General features: G+C 41.4%; 1 protein-coding gene across 1 annotated transcript in view; it reads right to left on the bottom strand.

Annotated features, from left to right (window-relative positions):
* The window catches only part of PLCL1 (phospholipase C like 1 (inactive)), a 190415-nt gene extending 170000 nt beyond the window's left edge, over nt 1-20415 (bottom strand). Inside the window, exon 1 of the mRNA XM_050340126.1 lies at nt 20036-20415. Coding sequence (XP_050196083.1) covers nt 20036-20308 — 273 coding nt within the window. The 5' untranslated portion in view covers nt 20309-20415. The remainder of the gene's footprint in view (nt 1-20035) is intronic.
* Between the last annotated feature and the right edge of the window lie 2954 nt (nt 20416-23369).

Genomic DNA, 23369 nt, shown 5'->3' with positions numbered 1-23369 from the left:
ATTCAACATCTGAAAAAGGGAAAGCATTTCAGTTTTCTTTGTTTGGAATTGGAAGACTGTCATAACATGTGCTGCAGTAATAGGTTGCTTAACAAAGATGAAATAAAAATATTTACAGATTCAACTATTAGAAGGCTTGGATCATCAGAAAATAGCTGTCATAAAACAAAGCATCTGGAGGAACAGTGAGCAAAAGGACACTTGAGTACATGAACCCTGTTGGAAGGCCAAACATAGCAACTCTAGTGAGGAGAAAAATCAAGGCAGTTGGGATGGTCCTTATAAGCCACTGCAAAATAAATTAGCATGAGAAAGATAAGGAATGACACTTTTGAATAAACATCCTCTGCAAATTAGAGGTGGAAGAGTGTCCTATGCCTTGTCCCATATTCCCACAGCAACATCCTCAGGCTCTGCATCCCTCTGTGGTTACAACTGCAAGCCACTACCCCTAAGAGCCTGAGGTTGCTCCTCACATTCCTTCACCTCCCTGGCACACCTCACTCTCAGCAGGGCTGAGGAGGGACAGCACCAACACAGATCTCTAGACAGCCTCCCCACCCCAGCAGGGAACTGCAGGGACTCCACCAGAAGTTACAAACTCCACAGCATCTGCCTCTCTGTCATCACTGGCAGCGAGTTCAAAAGGATGGTCACAGACAGCATGACAGGATTAGCAACTGGACCTTGGCAAGAAAATCCTGCTTAGAAGCTTTTCCAATATGCATCTTGCAGGGCTCTTCCTTACACAACCCAAGTACGATGATTAGAAATGAGAAAACAGTTTTGCTCAGAAAATACATCCCCTCGATTACCTGAATTGTTGTAATGGCCACTTAAAAAAAAATAAAATCAGCAACTAGAAATTGCAGCTAGGATCTGAGAATTTCTTGGCTGTAAATAACAAATTCTGGTGGAAAAATTAGTAATAGGAAGTTAGTTATGAATAAGTCATCTTCATAACAAGTGCCACAGTTACAGCTCTGTCACTCAAATCAAAGTGGCAGTTAAAACTTTTTTGTATAGGTGTTAAAGCTCATACCATACATTCTTCAAAGCAAAAGAGAACTGAGAATTCTATTTGTATTTTTACTAGTTATATGTCATTACTGGAATAGACTTGGAGGTTTTTTGTGGAGGGGATTGCTTTAGCTGACATTTCTCCATCTCTAAGAAAAAAAAGAAATGAGAGCTTTTACGTGCAAAAACACTCAAAAGAACAAGTGTCAGGAAGAAATTATACCAGACTCAACTGCAGAATTTTCAATTCACACTACTATTCACACTAAACTATATCTTTCAGACCTGGCTTATGATTTATGTAGGAAAAATAGAACATGTTTTGCAAATGTATATAAGCTTAAACATCTCTGCACACTTGCCTACTCTGTCCCTACAGAGGATGACTTGCTACTCAGGGCCATCTGTACCTGAAACAAGGTGAAACAAGCCTGCAAAGCAAGGTGATTAATTCAGAGTAGGTTTTTACAATATCAATGTTTCAGCACTTGGTTCTACCGGACCTTGTCAACACTTCTGTCAAGCTCTGCTCCCAACAAGTCCAGGTATGTGCAAATAAATGAAGAGCAATACATGGTCTGTGATATTTCACTGCCCCACCTGAACATCTCACTGGCTTCAGGCAGAGTATCCAGACCAGGGACTTCTCCCATATACACTATGGGAAACAGTGATAAGAGGGAAAATACTGAATCCTTCCTGTCTCCAGGAGGCCCAGGCAGAGCCTGGCTCCCAGCAGTGTCCAAGCATACCCCTGCAATTCCCACACATCCACTCACCGTGCCATTACTGAGGGTCTCAGGATCACAGCTTAACAGGACTGTAGAAAACTTACAGTCAGGAAGGAACGTGATTTAGAGTTATTTCTCTCCTCAATCAGTTCATGCTCTGAGTGTCACTTCAACACTCAAACTCGGTTGACTACAATAAATCGGATTCTTCTCAGTGCTTTGCATATACCTTGCACTTACACCTTTTAATGAGCTTATTTTTCAGTGAGATCTTATTTTGATGTCACAACTCACTAAAACAAAAGTTTTTCAGACCCTCTCACAGGTGAAAGAATCTTTAAAGAATACAACAGGTTACCAGTTCATAATCTGTATATTCTGACAAAATTTAAATTTATACCCAATACATAACGTGCAGTATCCATAAAAACAGCTGTTCCATGGCTAACCTCGAGCGTATTTCCCTTGGTGGTCTCCCTTGTGGGAGAAGGAGGTTTCACCACCCTCAAAGTCTAAAGAGTTTTAGGAAAGTAATCCACCTCTTCTATAGCAACACATATGTCAAAGTATTTTGAAAAAGCAGCAGAAGTAGCTGTTTCATAGACAGCAGATTTCCATTCCCATGGTTGTAACCTTATAAAACAAGATATATTTGAAAAATAAAACAGAACTGCACAGATTTTAAATAGAATAACTGCTGACTTTTGGTAACAGTAGCCCCTATTTTTGCTTGGCTGCAGAAGTGATCATTCTGAAATCCCTTTCAATTTGTATCCAAAGTAAACCTCTCAGGAAATTTTATTTCCCCTCCTAAAAACTGCAGGTTCAGATTTTTTTTATCACTTCTCAAACATATGATTAAAATACCTTATTACACTGTTCCATCCCTGCAGCTTTTGTCATTGTTTCCCTATAAAACTGATTAGCATAATACCACTTGTACCCTTCAGCTATTTTCCTCACCCATTTAAGTATGGCTAATTTCAATCTGAAAATATTTTCAATGCAGTGTTTTTCCTTATAGCTGGAAATTATAAGTTATAAGAACATAACACCATTTGGGGGCTTCTTTCCAAAACAATGGAGTGTTAACAGTGCTGGCAAATTCCAAAGGGAGTGTAAGAAGACAAGTAACTTCATCTTTGATAGAACTCTACAGGGCAGAGCAGGAAAGAATGAAATGTTGGGCTATTCTGATTCCCTACACTGAAGCAGGAGGTCGTGATTTCAAGAACTGGCAATGAAGAATGTGTATGTGAAATGCCACTTCTCCTCAGCTCCATCCTTTCCTCAGGTTTTTAGCATAAAAACCCATAAAAACCCTCTTCCTCACAGAGAGTGAGATTTCATATTGGTATTAAAACCCTTAAAAAAAAAAAAAAAAAAAGAGGGACACACACACACACTTTAAAAGCAACAAACTGAGTAAAGACTTGAGAAACAGAATTAAAACCACAGGACAGGAAGAGGATTGGTTCTCTGAGTGACAGATTCCCAAACAGCCAAGAAATGACATTTACAGCAAGGCCTCTGTCAGGAGTTATTTACGACCTGCCTGAATTGTCACACTGCCACACTGTACAGCGCAGCTCCAGGAGGGGAGAGCGAGTCCAAAGGGAAAGTATCCAACCTGGCAAGAACACACATACTCCAGCAGAGCCCATCAAACCCCAAGGTGAAATTGCTTCAAGCATTACAAAAATGCAGAGAAGTGGTAGAGAACAATGAAGTTGACAAAGTAAAGTGTCCTTATTCCACTGAAGAGGAAAGTTCTGGGGCTAAAGGGATTCCATCAGTCTGGAAAAATAAGAAGCCTAAGTAGCTTCCAGACACATTCCAGCAGAACATGAATCCTGAATACTAGCTGGGATGAGCCTCCAAGAATTCTTCAGCTTTTCATATTGGTTGGGAGAGTAATGTACATGTAATCTCTAGGCTTTTAAGCAAAAAGGAAGGATCATTTGCAGAAAGGTAGTAAGATACAAGTATACTAAGATTTATAAACACCTGTCGCTATAAGGGTAACCAAAAGCTTGTCCCACAAGCAATATCTCTTATATTTAAAGACACAGGTGTCAATTCCAGTGAGAGCTCTTCCCAAGGGAGCCAAGATTCCCACAGCCCATCACGCTGCCTGGACAGCCGTGGCCAGCAGGGAGGCTGGCTGTGCAGGCTGGGGCTGCAGCCAAGCAGCCCGGCACAAGGGACACTGCATCCTCATTAACCTCACTGACAGCAATCACAAGAGAGGACATCCTTTGACATCCTCAAAGCCAGACGGAGAAGAAAACAAAAAAATTAATTTCTGTTCTCATACAGTGGTTTTGAAAGTCTTATCCTTCAGAAGAGTGATGCTCCTTCATCTCAAAGACTCCTTTCCTATTCAATAAAATAATTTCTTTGGTGTGTTTTCTGTGCCTTCTCATTTGTTTCTTCAACATCCTATTTTTAATCAGTGTTGTAACCATACTGCTTTGGGGAACGACACTTACATTAGAAAAAAAAAAAAAGAAACCAAACTTTTATTGCGCTTCAGAGTGTCTGCCTGTCCTTATTTTACCATCAGTCTTAAAGTTAAATGCACATAAAGCACTTTATCTCCTTTGCTCAACACCTTGTATTCCTCCCCAAAAAGACAAGGACTCTGTATTCCTCCCCAAAAAGACAAAGAAAAGACTCACCACCAATGCTATCATGGCAATAAAAATAACCAAGCTTTAAACAGTACTATGGGGGTAAAAGAAATAAACACAGTAATTCCTACATGACCAAGAGTTAGTTTGCAAGCAAAAACTGCCTCATTCCATATTCTGAAGTCCTGGGACACTGGTAGAGTCTCTTTTGTCAAATATAACACAAGTTTTAAAAAACATGATACATTCAACAAGTCTGCTGACAACGTGATATTGTTGCTCCTACCAGTTCAGTGCCAGCATCACAGTGAATCACTCCCAAAATTTTGGCAAACCCTACTATTGTAAACGTCCTGCAAGGGGATCTCAGGCAGGACCCCAGATAACACTGAAAGAACAGGTTCAGTCCTTAGCTTTGAAGTGCTCAGGGACAGCACAGATATAAGACTGACCAGCTAAATGCATCAAGTCAAAACACATTACTGAGAGTTGAACCTGCACTTCAGGGAATCAATGACAGTAAACTAAAAGCATGATTTTTATTTTTTTTTGACAGTCGTCAAATGGTGTTTAATCTGGACTCTTGTGTGATGCTTTTATGTCTTTAGTCAAATTGTCTCCCATTTCCCAAGAATTCCCCAGTATAGGCAAGGCCACGGACCAAAATCAAGGGGCAGATTCTAAGCTGACAGTAGCAAGGTTATGGTGGACACTGAGTGGATAAAACCCAAAAATCTGAGTGAATATGCACAGGTTGAACACCACCACTGTGCCTTGGCCAGTCATTTGAAAAAGACTGATCATAACAAGAATTTCAAAGCAGCACAGATTCAAATCCAACATACAGGGCAAACACCATTACCATGAGGAGAAAAGGTTGCAGATGTATGCTTTTTAAGTTGACAATGTAATTAATGATCTTCACCATTAACTGATGACCATTTGCTTTGCAGTAAAATAAAATGTTCTATTTTTAAGTGGAAAGATAAGATTAAAAACAAACAAACAAACAGGAAAGAGCAAAACTATTTGGCCATAAAATGAGGTAAAACAGCTATTTAAAAATGGCTAGCAGACTCTAGCAAAGGTCAGGAATACTTAGTCAAGGCCTCACTACATCCCACCACAAGCTTTCTCCACTGTTCCCCTGCTCTACACATCCAGCCTATTCCCCAAAACTGGCCCTTGGAGCACATTCAGTGATGCCAAGTTCCTCTGTTCCTGACTTTCAACACCAGGCCCTGGTTTCACAGATGGACAAAGAATGGCTAACCAGGATGAAGCTTTCACACAGAAATTACTCTTGCTTGGAGGAAGAAAAAGTTACATGAGAAATATTATTAAAAAATTTTAACTGGATTCATGGCACATCTTCCCCTACCCTGTGCCCCAGTGCAGGGGAAGGTTTCTGCAGGCCCATCACAACCTTTGTAGTGTATATTAATAAATACTCCAATACTATCCTGTATCTCCCTCTGTTTTGCCAATAACAGATACTCTAATACCATCCTGTATATCCCTGTGTTTTGGCTTCACGAACAGTAATTAACACAAGCAACACCTTCTCCCGCAGATTTATTTACCTAGGATTACATGAGAACGGTCCTGCAGTTAACACTGCAAGCTCTGCTTTCTCTTTTGGCCAAATAGTTCTTCCCTTAAAAGCACACTATTTCACAACACAGAACATATTTTAAAGTGAGCAGGAGCGTGGAATTATTTCCTAGGCCAATCTGTTTCAGTTCTGTGAATGCTCCAAGGTGCAGTTATTTGGCAGTTAAGACTTTTCTTCTGGCTTTTCACACCTCTCAGAACAAAGTACAGCGGTGTCCTTAGGGAAGAAGGCACTCAGACAGATTTGTAAAACTAAATACAAATCCATTATAGTAATGACTCAATTAATTAAGCAGCCAGGCATGGCTGGAAGTGACCTGCTGGGAGAGACAGTGGTAAACTTCTCATGCAGTATATAAACTACCCAGAAACAAACCCTAGAGCAGTCAACGGCAAGGGAAGCATTAATCATTATCAGCACTGGAAACACCACGAAGCTTATCTTAAAAGTGAAAGAACCACTTGAGAAAAGCAGACATTCTCCCTGGTGCATTGCCGGGATTATTTTACTGCCATTGATCAGTAAATCGTCACAGAAAGAGAGAAAAACTTGGCATTCTTTGGTTCTTAGTGGCTCATCTGCCATCATTAGAAGCTCATTGAAACAGCTCTGTAACGTGTCCAACCATCTCAGGCCCTTCCAGGAGGATGCTTAATACCTCCCTGATGTCTTGAGCCTTAAATGCTCCTAAAGTTAGCTTCTCCAGCCTTTTTTAGATGAGATTTAAAATTACAATTGTAATGGAACTGCCACTACCGATACAGCCAAGTGTGACAGGTATCCCAAATCCTTTATTCATGTAGTAAAATCTTTTATTTTAAATTATTAAATCTGTTGGGTTTTAGTATTTTAAATATTAATCTGTTAGTTACAGCAACCAAAAGATGCATTATACATGCAGTAGTAAAACACTAAAAAAAAGAGAACAAACCCCAACACATACAAAAACACAACAAAAAATTTAAACAAAGCAAACAAACAAAACAAGAAACCACCAAACCCAAAAGAAACTAACAAAGCCCACAGTATTTTCAGAAACCGGATAGAGGGAGGAGACCTTCAAGTTCTGCACCGCAGCAAAAACTGGTGTACAGATTAATGAGCAGCCAAGTCTCCCAAGAGAAAAGCAACTGGTGATCTCAAGTTATACAAACATGCAGTAAGTTTACATCTTTTCTACAACATTACTCTTTCATATAATTTACTTCCATATTTGCATTCACCCATTAATTACTTTATTGGAGCATAATACACCCAAAGGGGTAATGCAATGTTATACCCAAATGCTCCCCATGGATTCAGATATCAACCCATAACTGGAAGTGTAAAAAGCTCCTGAAGAGAAAGTGTATTATGAACTCCTGATGGCCAGCAGTTTAAAAATAAAATAAAAAATTAAAAAAAATAATCGAAACTTGTCTACACACAATACCTTTCTGAAAAAGGACTTCCAAATAAGCCATTCTAACTTGTATTTACAGTAGATCAAAAAGAGTAGGAGATAAAAGGAAGCATTTCCAACATAGGCAAGTTATTCAGCAGTGTAGATCATACTTGGCCTTCTTATTCATTTATTTCTGCTGCAATACTGAACTAAAATAGCTTTTTTTTTCCCTTTTTGAAAAGAAGCTGCATTTTGCAATAATTACCAAGTTCAGTTCCTGTATTCATGAAATGAAAAAACATTACCATTTCCCACTGCTAAAATTATGTGATAGTACAAAATTTAGCCTAAAAAGTCAATTTAACATGTTCTGTGATTTTCTATTATCATGCACAGTATATACTATATATATATATATACATAGATGGATGGGAAGATAACAAACTGAGCAAGTAGAATTATGTTCTTTGGAACATGCAGATATCCAGACACAAACACTTCAGTGCTTTTCTTGAACGATATTTGGAGAACTGTGCAATATGTGCTCCTGGCTGCAATATGCCACAACACAAGTTAGAGACATTCTGCCATCCTTGAGTAGGTGTACAGATAGGCAAACAAAGTAAATGGCATTTCAAATGAAATATAAAGTTCTGGATTACAATGTACCTACAGCACATAAATGGTACCTCTCAGCAGGGTCATGTCTTTTGCCTCACAACAGTTCCAACAAGACAGAAAATGCTGCAACCTTCTTAGGTTAGAAAGCTGATCTTTCCTGGTAAACAGAACACTGTGCCCACACTGTTCCTTTCAAATCCTCAAATTTCTAAAAACCATGCCAAATGCACTTGCAGTAAAATATAGCTCGCTTTATTCAAGCTGAGAGCTGTGTTTTGTTGGAGAAGGTAAGAGCTGGTCTGAAGCGAGTGTACAGTTTCCTCTTTGCAGAGCAGGGCTGTGTGGTGCCAGGCACCAGCTATATGCCAATTGTCTTAGGAAAGCTAAGAAATATGTACAGTCCTCCCTTTCTGGAAGGCAAGGTGCTGCTCCAGGGTCCAAGAACGCTATTGAGCTTCGGGGTTTTTACTTCTCAGGATGCAAGTCTTGATTATTTGAAAAGGAACAAAATTGTTCCCTTCTCCAGGCATCACAGGCACTGCCACAAGCAGGCACTAACAAGGTGCAGCTTCCCAACACCTCACTTCCCTGCACTGTTCTGCAGTCACCCCACTTCACGTGCTCCCTGTTCCTCTTTCAGTCTCTCATCTTCTTGGTAAATGGGATCATGCATCCAGCATCGTGAGTCTGGGCATTAGCCCTCAGACAGGGGAGCCCTCCAGGTAAAGTGGCAAGATTTCATCAGAAGGGCTTGTATGTCAGCATTTCACAGCACACGGGGCATCGTTACACTGAAAAAATACTTACAGCCTTCACACTGATCAATGCAAACAAGGATAGTAACTTCATCTTTTTGAGGAATGATATTGAAATCCTCTTTTTTCCTATCACTGAAGCTTTACCTGTTCCCCACACCTTGCCCTCCCAGCAAGGCTACTGAGCCCAGGCAGAGCTTACTGCTCAGCTCGCTCATATTTCACTCTCCCAAGCCAAACAATTCACTTATCCTGCCCATCTAGCACTGCACTCCAGCTGCTTCTGCAGAAAGACAGCACGGCCCCTGGCCTGCCCTATGTAATCTTTGCTCAGGATGAGGATATAACATAATTTAAATAATTATAATGGTTAAAAGTCTTCAAAGCTGGGAGGTGTTGCTGCAGGGAACACTCATCTGTGGCAACCAAGGGTACCGGGAGAACGTTCCCAAGTCTAAGAACAGGCTCTGATTTGATCTCTGTGAGGTTTGGATCAGTCTATTGAAATTATTTACTTCTAAGCACTATCCCTGTCCATCAGAGTAGTGTATCTCACCACTGGGTATGGAGGTACCTCCCTCTCATCCATAAAGATGTAGCACAAAAAAGTATTGAATATCAACGGAGTTGTTCACATGCATGCAGCACACAGACACCACAGCAGCACTGCCAAGCCAAGAATAAACAAATGCACTTGCTGTGAGTTAAGTCATCTCAATCTTTCTTTTTTTTCTTCCCCTTCGGTTCTAATAACAACTTAGTCTTTTTTGTGTTTCTAATAAAAATAACTTATCTAGAAACAATGCCCTAAAATTGGATTCTTCAGCAGTATTGTTGTGCAGGTTTCAAGTAATTCAGTTTTGGCAAACGAACCTCACTGAGCTCAAAGTAGAATCAGCATAACAAAATTAACAACATTAAGTCTTTAAGAGGTTGAAAAATAAAATTTTTAAGCAAAATAACAGGGTTTAGTGATTGAGTATTTGTGTTCAACCCAATCTTCCCTCCATTGATGGCAACGGGAAAATTGCCACTGATTTCAGAGATCACAATTTATACTGAAAATCTGCATTGCTTTAGGGAGCAACTGCCACTGTGAATCATAACACTCTGAGCAAGAAATTCACAAGCTACGTGAATGCTATGACTTGCAATTCCGAATCATACTCAAGCACAACCAATTTTACATAACACTAGAAGACAAGACTTCCTTCAGGATCCACCCATACCGCTGTATGGATATCTCTGTATCCATCCATAGGTATGTCCCAGGACAAGCCTGTCTGTACCCCAGAGCTGAGTGAGACCTGGCATCCACGGGACTGGGCTCCACCTCCCACAAAACACAAAGTGTTTGCAGGAAGTCTTTCATAGGTCTCAGGAATTCCAATATCTATTTTTCAGCCCGTGCTCAGAGAATTTTTTATTACAGTATTTACATGAGGTAGCCCAGTATACTCCAAGGGAATATAGTTCTTTTATTAAACTATTAAATTTGGTAAATTAATTTAATAACCTCCTATGTAATCTCATTTGGTAAAAGAGGAGGGATCTTACAGTAGTTCATTCATAGTGCTGTCTCCTGATAGCTCTAGCGTGAAGAGTTCAGCATCTCTTCTGCTGAGCAAATGCAACTTCTAATCAGATACTCATGAAAACTGTTATAAAATTAAATGAACAACAACAAAAAAATCACATGGGTCTTCCAAACAAAACTACAGTTTATAAAGAAAATTGAAGGTGAGAACCCAGGACTCACCTACATTTAAAATAAGTGTTGCCTATGATGTATTCTATAAGTGTTTTGAGAGAAAAATCTAATGCTAAGTAAAAATGATGCTTTTTATTCTTGTATGAAATAGCAACAGTTGGCTAAAACTGACAGAATCCACCAAGAATATCTCTTCTCCCAAAAAATCCCAACAAGAAAAATGAAATTAAAAGACCACCATGATATCGATGTGGCAATGGCAAAACTTTCCTAAATGCTATGGGGGCATGGAAAGCTTAGTGAGTGATGCTCAAACAGGTGGCAAACTTTGCTCAAGAAGAGAGGGATGCAAGGAATTAGTTTCAAGTGCCAAGCTGAGAAGAGAGCAGGACCAAGGCAGCCCTCCGTCACCCTCCTCTCGTTCTCCCAACCGGGGCTGCCATATGTGCCTGTGGCAAAAAAATCCCTCTGGCCTCCTGGCAGCCACCCTGTGCCCTTTTGGAGGTTCCCCACTGTGCCCCAGAACTGTGCATCATTCAGCTCCCTTAAACACCCGCACACCTCCAGCACTGTTCAGGAGAACACTAATCCTGAGCAATTCAGCTCAGGCAATAAACCCATACTTTTCTGTTGTGTGTGACTTGCCCTGCAGGGTAGCTCAGTGTTGGGTCTGCAAATGGGATCCTCGTGTCTGTGATCCAAATTCTTCCTCTGAGTCCTGGTTCTTCACCTCACCCCTACTCTGCTTGTGCCCTCTTGGCTGACTCCTGACTCCACTGCCCAGCCCCTCAGTCAGGCTTCCCACTTTCATTTCAGCCTTGCCTGTTCCCCCTGACAGCCTCCCCTCCCAGCAGCATTCAGATTACATATAATCCAATTTTCTGAATTTCACTTGAGCTTTTAGACATGCTCTCACCCTGCTCTGTCCTGTGGCTTTCCCAGTTACTCAAGCACTGAGTAATCTCATTCCCGATCAAGGAGTTTTACTTCCTATTGCTATTTACATCCTGCCTCTTTCTTGCAAGTATGGTGTAGTTAACATTCTCATGCAGTTACTAAAGCACACATAGTCCTCAAAAAGCACTGGTTTCGCCATAGGATTCAATGTTACAGAGTTTCTTAAATTTATGGGATCTCTTTCATCAGTACTCCTGACAGAAGTTTTTGTTTGGCTGTTTGTTCTTCTGGTTTTGCCTTGGTTTTTAAGCAGACACACTTTCTAGGAGAAGCATCAACAGAAAACAGGGACAAGTACACCAGTATACAGAAAAGCAAAATGGATAATGCCATGTCTGTAAGCAGCAGGCATTTCATAACACAAGTACATCCTGCATTTTACTTCAGGAACTCCTTTTTTGTTCTTGTGCTTTCCCTCCAAACTATCTAAAAGAGTTAAATAACAAATACCTTTTGTAGCCTACAATCAAAACAGTTCAGCAATCCATCAGAACTGTCTAATGAAATCAAAATACGCTGTGCCCACCTAAAATACAGTACAAGTAAAGAGATCTAAATGATGCTGGGAGAATCACTGCTCAGTATTAGCTTGACAGACTTTGGGTTCATAAAAGAGTAAATGACAAGCACTACACTTGAGGTGATTCTAGACTTATTTGAAAAGTATGTGATTAAGTAATCACCTTAGATATCAAAGAAATTCTTATTGCCCATTCAGAAGTTGTATCCAAGTTACCAAAACAAACATCCAGCAAGCAATGATTTTTGAGTCCTAATTATCCACCACTCCACTTCTTCTACAGTCATTTACATGCACAGTCAGTACATGACAAGTCTGCAGTACTCCAACAAATTTCCACTCTGTATGAGTGTCTGAACAAGGTGCTGGGCAGCAGAGAGAGGCTCCTTCTGCCCCTCCAAGAAGTACCACAGCAGCACGGCACAGGTCAACCTGGAGGTCAGCTGGGACCTGGGGGAAAATCAGTATGAACATAATGAATGTTTCACGTCGCTGCTTTAGCTAGGATTATCCAAGGTATGGTGTGAGTGTCAGCACTCCTCTGAGCATGCAACTCAGAAGCAGAATCAAATCTTCACAGTATGCATTTACAGCCAGAAGAGTTTTTTGAATCCTCTCAGTACAGCAGTAAAGTGTCAGTTACTTTTTAGACTTTGGTACACCTTTAAATAGGCATGTCACAATAACATTACCTGATGCATGCTGCCTAAAATAATCCCAAGGCTAATTTTGTCGATATAAGTGGCTCTGGAACAGGACAAATTCTTTATCTCAGTTTGATTCCAGTTAATTTAAGTTAGAGCCTGTACATGGTCTTAATGGTCAGAGACTTTCAACTTAATAAATACACATTAACAATGAATCATGACTAAATGAAGACATTACAATAACCTCAGTAATTTCAACACATTTCAGGAAATGGTTCAATAATCAGTTAAAACTGCAAATTTCTGACATAAAAAGATCCCTCCAGAAGACAGGATTCTACAGTAGGCTTCAAATCCCAAAATACTTATGATACAGTAAGATTTGGGAACAAGGTTTTGATTATAAATCCATTTCCAGACTTATACATACAAAGATCTTTAGCAGTCTTCAGAACTTTTAGTTTTTAGAAAAAGCATTTAGCCTTTTGTAGAACTTTATTTTTTAACCAAGTCTGAGTAGTTCCTAAACTGTCATGCATGTCAAAACCTCCAAGTCACGTTGGTTAAAAGAAAAAAAAACTATGCTAGAATACGTGTGTAATAAAAGTTACATTAATCACTATTCCCCATTTCTCAGAAAAATCAACAAGCTATTACCAGAAATTACACCTACCAGGTACATCCTGGAAAGAAAAAAAAATGTTAAGTTTATGAGCATGATCAGCTAAATGTTTCACCACAGCAGATGTGTTATTGGTTCTACAGTAACTGCTTGCATTTTCACATCTACTGTGGGGAAGAACAGAAAAAAAAAATATACCATTAAGTCAATTAAAACATTTTTGTTACAGATGGCGTTGATCTCAGTGGAACTACAAAATGAATAAAATATTAGCATAAGAAACAGGATTTGCATCTCTGCACAGATATGAAAACTCAGTTTTATTAACAGCTGCTTCACATATTTAGAAACCAGTAGAAAGCATTCCTCCTCTGACACTGCTCTACCCACCAGCACCATTATTCCATCAGAACACTATTTCTAATCATTATTTATGTACTTCTGCACAGTGGACTTCGTGTACATAATTTAAAAACAAATCAACCATTATCACCAACTTCATCTCTTATTCCTGACCATAACAGCTCTTACCTCTTGCCTAGAAAACCTATCAAACAACTTCCTGAAAAGACCTCCCAGAACTCGTGTTTGCAGACCACTGGACTTGCTGTTATCCTACAGAAGGGTCACCTTTCAGTAATTTCACTGCAAGACACTCAAATCACCTTCACTATTATAAACCTGTATGGAAAGATACCACAAACCTGATGATGTTATCCATCTCTACCCACGTTTAATGAGGTCAGTAGTCATGTCTTACATTATGTTCTGTGTGGAAACAAATGGCAAGAAAACTACTCTAGAGTTAGCAGGTACTATAATAGACAAGCTTGCAATAAACTTTAATAGAAGCAGTTTGTCCTGGATGTAGGTTGTTTGGTTTAGGGTTTTTTTAAAGTACTAAAGTTTCAACAAGTCAAGTGTAAAGCCACCCATTGATTTTTAAGAGACTTTTAGCCAGGCCCCACGCTTTCCTTAAGCAGTGTTTAACTTAAATAACTTTTTACTGGAGTGCAGAGATATCAGGAAATGAGAATTACTGTATTTTGAGGCAAATGTAACCATCAGAAACAGAAAGCCTGAATTAAAATGAAAAATTCCATGAAGTCAAATGGAAAGAAACCTTCAACTATTATTCATAGATTGACTTGGGCACAAGGTACACGATAAAATGCCAGGCAGCAAAGTAAGTAACTCCAGGCCTGCACAGGAAAAAAAAAAACTCAAAAAAACTTTTTTGGCAAAACTTAGATCCCTGAAAAGCGTAAGAAGCTAGATGAACCTTTAGGGCAGCTTCACAAGATCCACACACCCGAGTCCTGCACCTGAATCCCATTTTATAGATAGTGGTTTCCATTGCTACAGATAATTGTTATTGACAGCTTGACACAAAAAATTCCACAAGACCTAAATCTCTCTCACTACAAGGTTATCAACTTAGGCACAGCCATACTGGATCTGCCAATGCTCATTTGTTTAAGGACAAAGAGGGAAGAGGTGGAGGTTAAACCCAGTATGAAATGCCTACTGCCCTCCATGGGAATCTTAGCCATAAATGCAGCATTTCACAGAAAAACTGTCCATCTCCAGTGATACTAACTACTGGATGTAATTTATTTGATGAAAGCAGGTCTACAACTACTACTTGTTCTGTTCAAACCTGTCCTAAGTAGATGCTTATGAAAAACAGTGGTGTGTGGAATAACAGCTGCAGTGTTATGAAAATACAAACAGCTATACCACAGCAATCCAGGAAATATCCCCAAACTCCTTCTCTTCTGTAAAGCTGGCAAAAATTAATTTGAAATAACTAAATCAACAAAGAAGATACCTTTCATTTCTAAGAAATTTTTTCACTAGCAATAACAGAAAACAGTTTCCTGGGTCTCTTAACAGTGTATTTAAGTTTTTCTTAACAACCAGATACAGGGTTAGGTAAAGGTCAGTCTAGGCTGGTATCCCAGCTACAGAGTACATGCCTGGGGAGGCATAACAAGCAAGAAAGTACAAAGTGATCAGTTCTCTGCTGTGGCTTCCCAGTGTTCAACCCCTTGTAGTTGAGGAACTTTCTAAGCCAGATGCTTTTGGTGCATTGTGAAGGTCTCCTCTGTCAATTTGTCATTTCAAAGCTGCTCAAACCCAATTACGTGTCTGACTGCCACAGCTTTCTGTGGCTGTTAAGTGAACGATTTAATCACATGCTGGGTCAGAAAATGCTGCCATGTATTTTAAACCTGCTGTTAAAGAACTATCACCGGGTTTTTCCTGACTTCACATTCTATGAAAGAGAATGGATATCGTTTCCTCATTTCTCTCTCCACAGTGTTTGGACATTTACATCCATGAAAATATCCCCCACCAGTTACCATTTTCCTGATCCAAATGATGAATTTCTCATTTTGTGGCAGCCTTTGCACAGCTAGATATGCCATTCTTACTCTTCCCAATAGCTTTTTTGGCTCTACTGAATTATGTAATGCAATTCCTACCTAAACATTCTCCTCTTTTTATAGGGTACATATGAACATGCCAAAGAATGAAGTTGTGATAAAATCACCACTGGACTATCAAGCAATTAATCAGCTTTAATGCATCTTACATAGTCATAGTTTTAGATCATTACACAGCAAGTGTATAAATGCAAGCTTACACAGCAAAAAGCTGTGCAAGAGTTACTGGAGAATCATTACAGTCCTGAACAACTCTGTCTTATGGAAAAAAAGCCTTAAATGCTCATGTTGCATAGACAGAGGTAGCACGCATTTAAGATACTTAAATTTTGTCACCACACTTCAGAGCACAAGCTGAACAAAACTAAGCCCCACTGTTTTTATTGCAGGTTTGTCTTTTTAAAGCTAAAAACGTCACTAGGATAAATACAAGCCTTGAAATAAGACAGCTGGCTATCTCCATACACTTTCACTGATGAATTCAATTGCAAAACACTAATCCTTGCAGTTCAGTTCTCAGACTAGTAGTGTATTACAGGCAAGGACAACTCCACTGGATTTTAAAGCAAAATCTCTGCATGAAGCAAGCAAATGGCCTTTGGAAGAACTTCAGTGAAAAGCCTCAGAGCTCCACTGTGCCTGAAGCTCAAGTCTGACTCTGCAGTTGCTACTTCAAGTTCATCTCCTGGGCACAGTCTGTTGCTACTAACATAATACAGAGCTGTGTTATCTGCTACAGTATCTAGACACAAAGATCCAGGAAGAAAAAAAAACAAACACACGGTCCCAAAAGTTTGTGTTGCACGCAAACAACGCAGAGAGAAGCCTGATAAGAATTGACGGGGAAATATTTTGGTAGAAAGTTACAAAATATTTCAGTAGGCATTACATAACAAATTAGCCTTCCTACCCATTTATTAAAATGCTTGTACATGGCAATGTCAGAAGGAACATGCCAGAAGGAAAACAACATCAGTCAACTCTGTTTAGAACCACCCTACAGGAAGCATTACATGTAAAGAAAGCAGACATCCAGTTCTTTGAGCACTGTCTTCTGCTCTCCTAGCCTGGAAGTGGTTGCAATTAACATTTTATTTGCAAACAATTGGCCCTGGATTATTCACAAGGGGGGAAAAAAGTAGAAAAAAATAAACCCTCTGCAAATAATTTAGTCAATGCATGATCCATCTTTAGGCTTCTTAGAAAGTGGCTCAAGTTCTATGATCTCTTGCTATTTATCCAAGTTTGTCTCCCAAGTATTATACTCTGATTTCAGGTTCCTCATGGCAAACTTCCCTTCTTGCTCCAGTTCTGTAGTAAGACCATTTACCTCTTCCTTGCATCAGGAAAAACCCCAAACAAACAGAAACTCTAAAAAACCCAACAACTAATACACATATATTAGGGAAACTTTCTAATGCACAAGAATAGCCACAACTATTTCTCATTAATCCTATTTTAAATTTACCTCAATCCACAAAGCTGTGAACATTAGTAAAGCAAAATGGGAATAAAAATATTCTGGCTACATTCTGTTCTTTTTATATAAATGAATTCTCTTGTTTCTGAAGCCAAATATAGAGCACATGAATGCACTGAAGATTATCTAAAAGGGTTCATATTTTACTTGCAGTATATGCCAAGTGTAATTTGCTGCAGGAAAGGTTTTCAAAGCAAGTCCCAGTTCAGCCTTTGTACTTCACAGTTACACTGTGGATGCCAGAACAGTCCAATGTAAGCAAGTGCGGCTTCCACTGGACCTGCGCTCTCAGATGCTAACCTTGAGACTTCCTGAGTTCTACAAGATAGCTGGGGAAAAAAATGCTGTTAAAAGTGTACTTTGATCATCTGAATCTACAGAATTTTAACGTTCTGCTTAACTGAGCAAGACCACTCGTGTTTAAAGTACACCTTTAAATAGTCAGGAGAGAAATGGAAAAACAGGGCAAGGGTGTTCAACTCCTGCAGAATAAGAGCTTGTCCTTACTGTGCAACTTCTTTTGCTTTCTTAAGACTCATTTTTCAGCTGGCAAGATCAGCTTAAAGAAAGCAATGGAATACTGTTTTTACTATAAATTTAGATGAACATACGGACTTTTTAGAGTAAAATAAACATAATAAAACATTGTAAAATTCTTTCCCCAGCAAAATATACTATGCTTGAGCAGAAATCCTGCAGTTGAAGGGGAGTTGAAAAAAGAAAAAGAGGTGAAATAAACTGCAGGATTTTATCTTAATTCCATCTAAAATTTGCACCTAACATTTGCTGAACGTGTCCTAGGACATCAGAAATTCCTGAAGATGCAGACAAATAAATTATTTAATTTCTACCCCAAGTTAAAAGTATTTCCTATTCACTAGTATATTGCCAAAGGAAAATTGATTTTATACACCACTGAGACGGCCTTGTGGGACAAGAAACACAATGCTCTGTATGGGGTCCCAACAGTTGCCTTAGGGATGCACAGCCCAGAAATTCTCAGGTTCAGATACCTGCTATCAGACACAGCCATGTTATCTAATTTCATTCAGCTGCTTAACAACTACATTTAAGATTAATCACAGTATTTTTCATTCTGTTTCTATAAGAAATGATGACATTCATTCAAATTCTTGTAGTGCCTGGAATAATATCTGAGTTTCCAGACTGGATCTCTGCATAGGCATCCTTCGCTTTCGTCCATGAAATCAAGTTTTCCCTCATCCAGTGTTCAATCCATTCACTTCATCAGCCCGTCCTCGCTATCCTTCTACGCATCTGCCCCAGTCTGAATGCACCATTCCTAAACACAGGAAACTGAGTTTACCCAGTATTTCAGATGAGGCCTTACCAGTTCCTTGTTTAACAACATTAATTCTTTCCTTATCTCTGTCAGAAATCCTCTCTTGATAAACACTATCCGAGGATGTATCTGAAGAAATTTCCTTCAGTTAGAGGAGTGATCGTTATCACTCTCAGTATTGTTATCAACCTGTAGTGAAAATGCTACCCAGTCATCAACTTTTATATACCATTTATGTGATTAAAACATATCTACTGGTATAGTCTGTAAAATAATGATGTTTAATTGTAATCCAAGATTTTGTGTATTTTAAGTTTCTGAAGCCTTCACGCGATTCCAAGAAAAAAAATACCATTTCCATATCGGTACAGTTAAAGAACTTCGGTCCTGATTTAGTAAAGCACTTATGCAACTTGAGATTGGAAGCATTCCCATCACATTAGTCTTTAGAAGACTAAAACCACCCTTCAACGCTTTGTTGGGCTTAATGAGTTAATATTTCAAGGTGAAACCTGCAAAGGATCCTCGAGGCTGTTTCGTACTTATCTACCTCGGTCTCCTCTGAGGCTAAAGCTTAAAAATGCAAAAAGCAAATATTTTGCTTTTTTATTCTTCCTTTGAATAGACATACTAAGCTGTAAGAGCTAAGCCTGTATTCTTCCTTCTTGCCTTGAGCTAGAGCTTTGCCCAGTGCCTTCACACATTTACAGAAGTGAAGTCTCATTTCCCACTGTTATCTCGATGCCTTCCAAGTGCAAATCACTACAAGAGGATCACGTGTGACCATATGCTAAATTAAGTTTGCCCAGGAGACTTCATTCATCGGTTCCCCAGAAACTAGCGATTAGCCCACGTACTTGCAAGGAAATACCATTTAATCGAAACCACACGGTTTATTTTTAAAAATTAACCCGGAAAAAAAATTAACATAGTCATAAAGCCATTTTCCTTACCAAAACATAACAAAGGCGGAGGCTCTAAGATCACGCCCGACCTGTTAATTTCACATTAAGGGTGCTAAACACACGGCGTTGCTCCGTAGCAATCTGTACTACATCCAGTCTCCAAACACACCTCCTGTTCATTTGTGCCACTGCATATTTTGCTATTCAAGAGCAAAGAAACCCAGCGCTGTGGAAGCGATTTATTCTGCCTCCAGGTATTTCATGAATATTAAATAAGAACAGATACGAGCTGCTACACAAAAAAACTTTACAACACGGCGGGGAGCTGCCCCGCTGCGAAACCCACGGGTCACGCAGGAGCGCGGGTGGGACCCCGGCAGCTCCCGGGGCGGCGGGAGCAGCACCCCGGCACTGACCCCGGACAGCCCCTCGCTCCGGGGACCCGCCGTTCCCCAGGGCTCCGGGGGGGCAGCACGGCTGCAGACGGGGCGGCAGCGCCGCTCGGGGAGCGGAGCGGAGCGGCTGCTCCCCCTGAGGAGGGTGCGCTCAGCCCGTGCCCGGCGGGCTCCCCTCGTCCCCTGCCCGTCCCGGCTCCCCGGATGCACCGGAGGGCGGCTCCAGCCCGGGCAGCTCGGCGGCGGGACCCGCGGAAACTTCGCGGGCGGGGCGGCGCAGCCTTACCTTGATGATGCTGCTCCTCCGCGGGGTGGCCTTGGCCGCCTCCAGCAGGCAGGCGTCGGGGTCGGGCGCTGCCGCCGGCCCCAGGCTGCCCCCGGGGAAGCGCTCGGCGGTGCCGACGGCCGAGACGCCGCTGCGGCGCTCCCGCCTCCTGCCCGCGGCCCCCGCCGGGGCGTCCAGCGAAGCCGGCTCGGGCTCCTCCTCGGCGCGGTGCGCGGCGTCGGCAGGGGCACGGCCCGCCGCGGGCTGCTCTCTGCCGCCGGCAGCCTCTGCCATCGCCCCGCCAGCGGCGTCAACTTCTCCGGGGCGCTGGGAAGGCGGGGCGGGTCACACGGACGGAGGAGCGGACGGCGTCCCGCGGCGCTCCCCTCACGGCGCGGCGGCGGCAGCGCCAGCCCTGCCCGGAGGGGCCATGGCCGTGCCCCAGCGCGGGACGCCCGGCGGGACTCGGCGGTGCCGGGGGCGCGCAGGAAGTGCCGGCGCAGCCCGCGCTGTTGTGACAGGAGCCGGGCGTGTGTTGACGGGCGGCGCTGAGGGACGGCGCGCTCAGCCAATCAGCGCCGCGCCCGCCCCCCGGCGGCGCCGCGGCGGCCAATGGGCGCGCGGGGGGGCGTGCCCGCGGGACGCCCGGACGGGCGCGCGGGGTGGTGCGGGCGAGGCCAGGTGGGGCTGCGGGCACTCCCGGGCGCCCTCGCCGCAACCCTGAGGAAGAGGGCGCAGGAAGGGCCGTGTCCCCCGTCGGGAGCTGGGATGGCCGCGGGAACGCTTCCCCGCCCGCGATTTAGGCGGGTTTGGGCTGCTGCCCCCGTGGCAGAGTAAAAGCAGCGCGTGGGAGAGGTGACTTAGGTGGCACGTCCCGCAGCGTCGGGCAGAGGCGCTGAGGCAGCGGCAGCGACGCCGAGTGAGGAAGCGCTGCCAGCCGGGGCTGCGGGTGTGAGGGGAACCGGCTGCTGAGGGCGGACCGGCAGAGCGGGTGCGAGGCGCTAAGGGGGACTCACACAGGAGGCGGCGGAGACTCGCGGTGGGGCTCCTCCGCCTCTTGAAAACGAGCCCAGAGCGGGGCAGGTCGTGCGGGGCTGCGGCTGCCCCGCACAGCCCCGGGCAGGGCCGTGGCAGGGCCGACACCGCCCCCTGGCGGCGCGCGCGGTCCCCGCAGCCGCCGCGGTCCCGATTAAGCAAGAAAGAGACAAAAACCTCCTTACCCCACCCAGTCATTAGTTACTGGCGAATGCCTGGCTACGGAGCATGATCGCTACCTCAAGGATGTGAAATTTATATAGCTGTATACATACACTATATATAATATTTACATATACATACACTATATAGAATATTTAGAATTAAAAACATCTCAGAGCTCCTGTCAAGGTTATTGAGGCATTTGTCATGTTCAACACAAAGAAATGCTAACTGAGGGACAGATCTAAATGTAACTCAGCTTTTTTCATGAGCTTTCTTCTAAATTTTATGTAAAATAAAAAGTCATAATACATGTCTACCACATTTGCTTTGGTTTGTTTTGGTTTGTTTGTTTTTTTTTTCAGTGAGAAAGACCACAAAAGAAGTAACCCTAAAAGAAAATAAAAAATATTCACATTGAAGAAACATGTATCGTAAAAATTACTGGAGAGAAGAGACTGATAAGGGAATGGAAGACTTAGCTCAGCCTGCATTGTACACAGAGAGAACATGATACTAAGTCACTGCCATAAAACCAATAAAAACTTATCCATATAGTGTCACACAGTCTGAGCTATGAAGACTAATTTAAAGACAGTAGATAATTATCGTGCAGTATTTTAATAGAGGGAATTATTGCTTCATGTAGAAATACATTGCAGCTTTTTCATATATTTTTTTGAAACCATATGAAGTTTAATCACTGGTTTAATCATTTGAGAACAGCAAAGTACTGTCATAGCTGAAATCTTCTGCATCTACCAGAAACTGCCAGCATGTTGTACAGACAGATGCATATAACATATTAAAGAACTTTATCTTTTCTAGGGTATGTCTTATACACTCAAATTTAGGGACATACTGACAAATGCATTGACTTCTGATATCAAAATTTTAAAATCATTTCATTCTCACCTCATATTTCAACCTTTGACACCTGAAGTCTTTAACTGAAAAAGGTCTACAGGGAATCTACAGATTTTAAATTTCATAAACATCAAACCTACAGGGAACACAGAACTAATTATACTTTTGATCTGTTTGTCCACAAGATGCAAAGGTTTTAAAATTATGTATGGTGCACCTAAGAGAGAGTTTAACTAAATTCTTCTCAAGAAGAGAATAAAAGGTTGGCTATTTTTTTGACTGTACATCTCTGGATGCTTCTGAGGCATCTGTATCTATCTGCTTCCATTTGGGAAGAACCACGAATTATGAAGGAAAAGAGGAATTGGTTTTGCTACTTCTTAATGTTTAATATGAAAAGAGAATTAACAAAAGGAAGCTTTACACTAGAAGTGCTTGCATAGAAAGTAAAAAAAATCAAGATTGGGTGGTGATAAGAGTATTTAACATGTTTCTGTATTCAGTTTCAAGATGATCTGATGCAGCCCACTGTACAAAAACACTGCAGTGTTGTCTGCAGTTACTTCAGATAGGAACAGATTTTCAAGAACAGTCAAGGAATTCATCTAAGGAAGGCAAGATGGTAGATAAAAAAATTTATGTGTTTGCCTGAACACATGAGTCAGCAAGTGCCTGCAATGTCTATTTTAATGTGGATTTTTTTTGTACACTCAGCTTACTGCCATCTCCATCCTTAAGGCACATAATTGTTCCTTAGTGGGTGTAGTTTGTATCATAAACCAGCTGAAAATACAGTTGTCTTGGAGCTGTGCTGAAGTACAGCTTACATAAGCCAGTAGTTTGCACCTAGACATTGCATTTTGGGAAGCTCTTAAAATTAAGTATTCTGCTGGGAGCCAAAAGTGGTGCTCTTGTACCAATTGGCTGATGAAGTGTGAAAACTGACATCTTTTCCTGTGTCATGAATATCTAATTTGCAAGACAGAGAAAGCAGTAGAGAAAAAGTTGTGACTTCTTCGAGTATGCAGTGACAGCAAATCATAATTTTAGAACTGATGAGATGTATGTGAAGCTATTGATGAGAAACTGTTTTGCTAGGTAATTCTTAAAGAAGTGCTTTTTTTAAAGTCTTAGTGGTTATTGTGTCTGTGCTGTTATATCCTGAACATGATATTATAAAACAACAACAGAAAAAGAATGATTTAATTTATTTATACAAATATGTACTTGTTGCTAAGCTTCACTCACACTTTGGCAAGGCAACCCCAAGTCATATTTTGCCTATAAAACT

Source organism: Myiozetetes cayanensis, unplaced genomic scaffold, assembly GCF_022539395.1.
Source record: "Myiozetetes cayanensis isolate MyiCay16 unplaced genomic scaffold, myiCay2020 scf9, whole genome shotgun sequence".
NCBI classification, from domain to species: Eukaryota; Metazoa; Chordata; class Aves; order Passeriformes; family Tyrannidae; genus Myiozetetes; species Myiozetetes cayanensis.
This window is presented reverse-complemented; position numbering and strand designations above follow the sequence as displayed.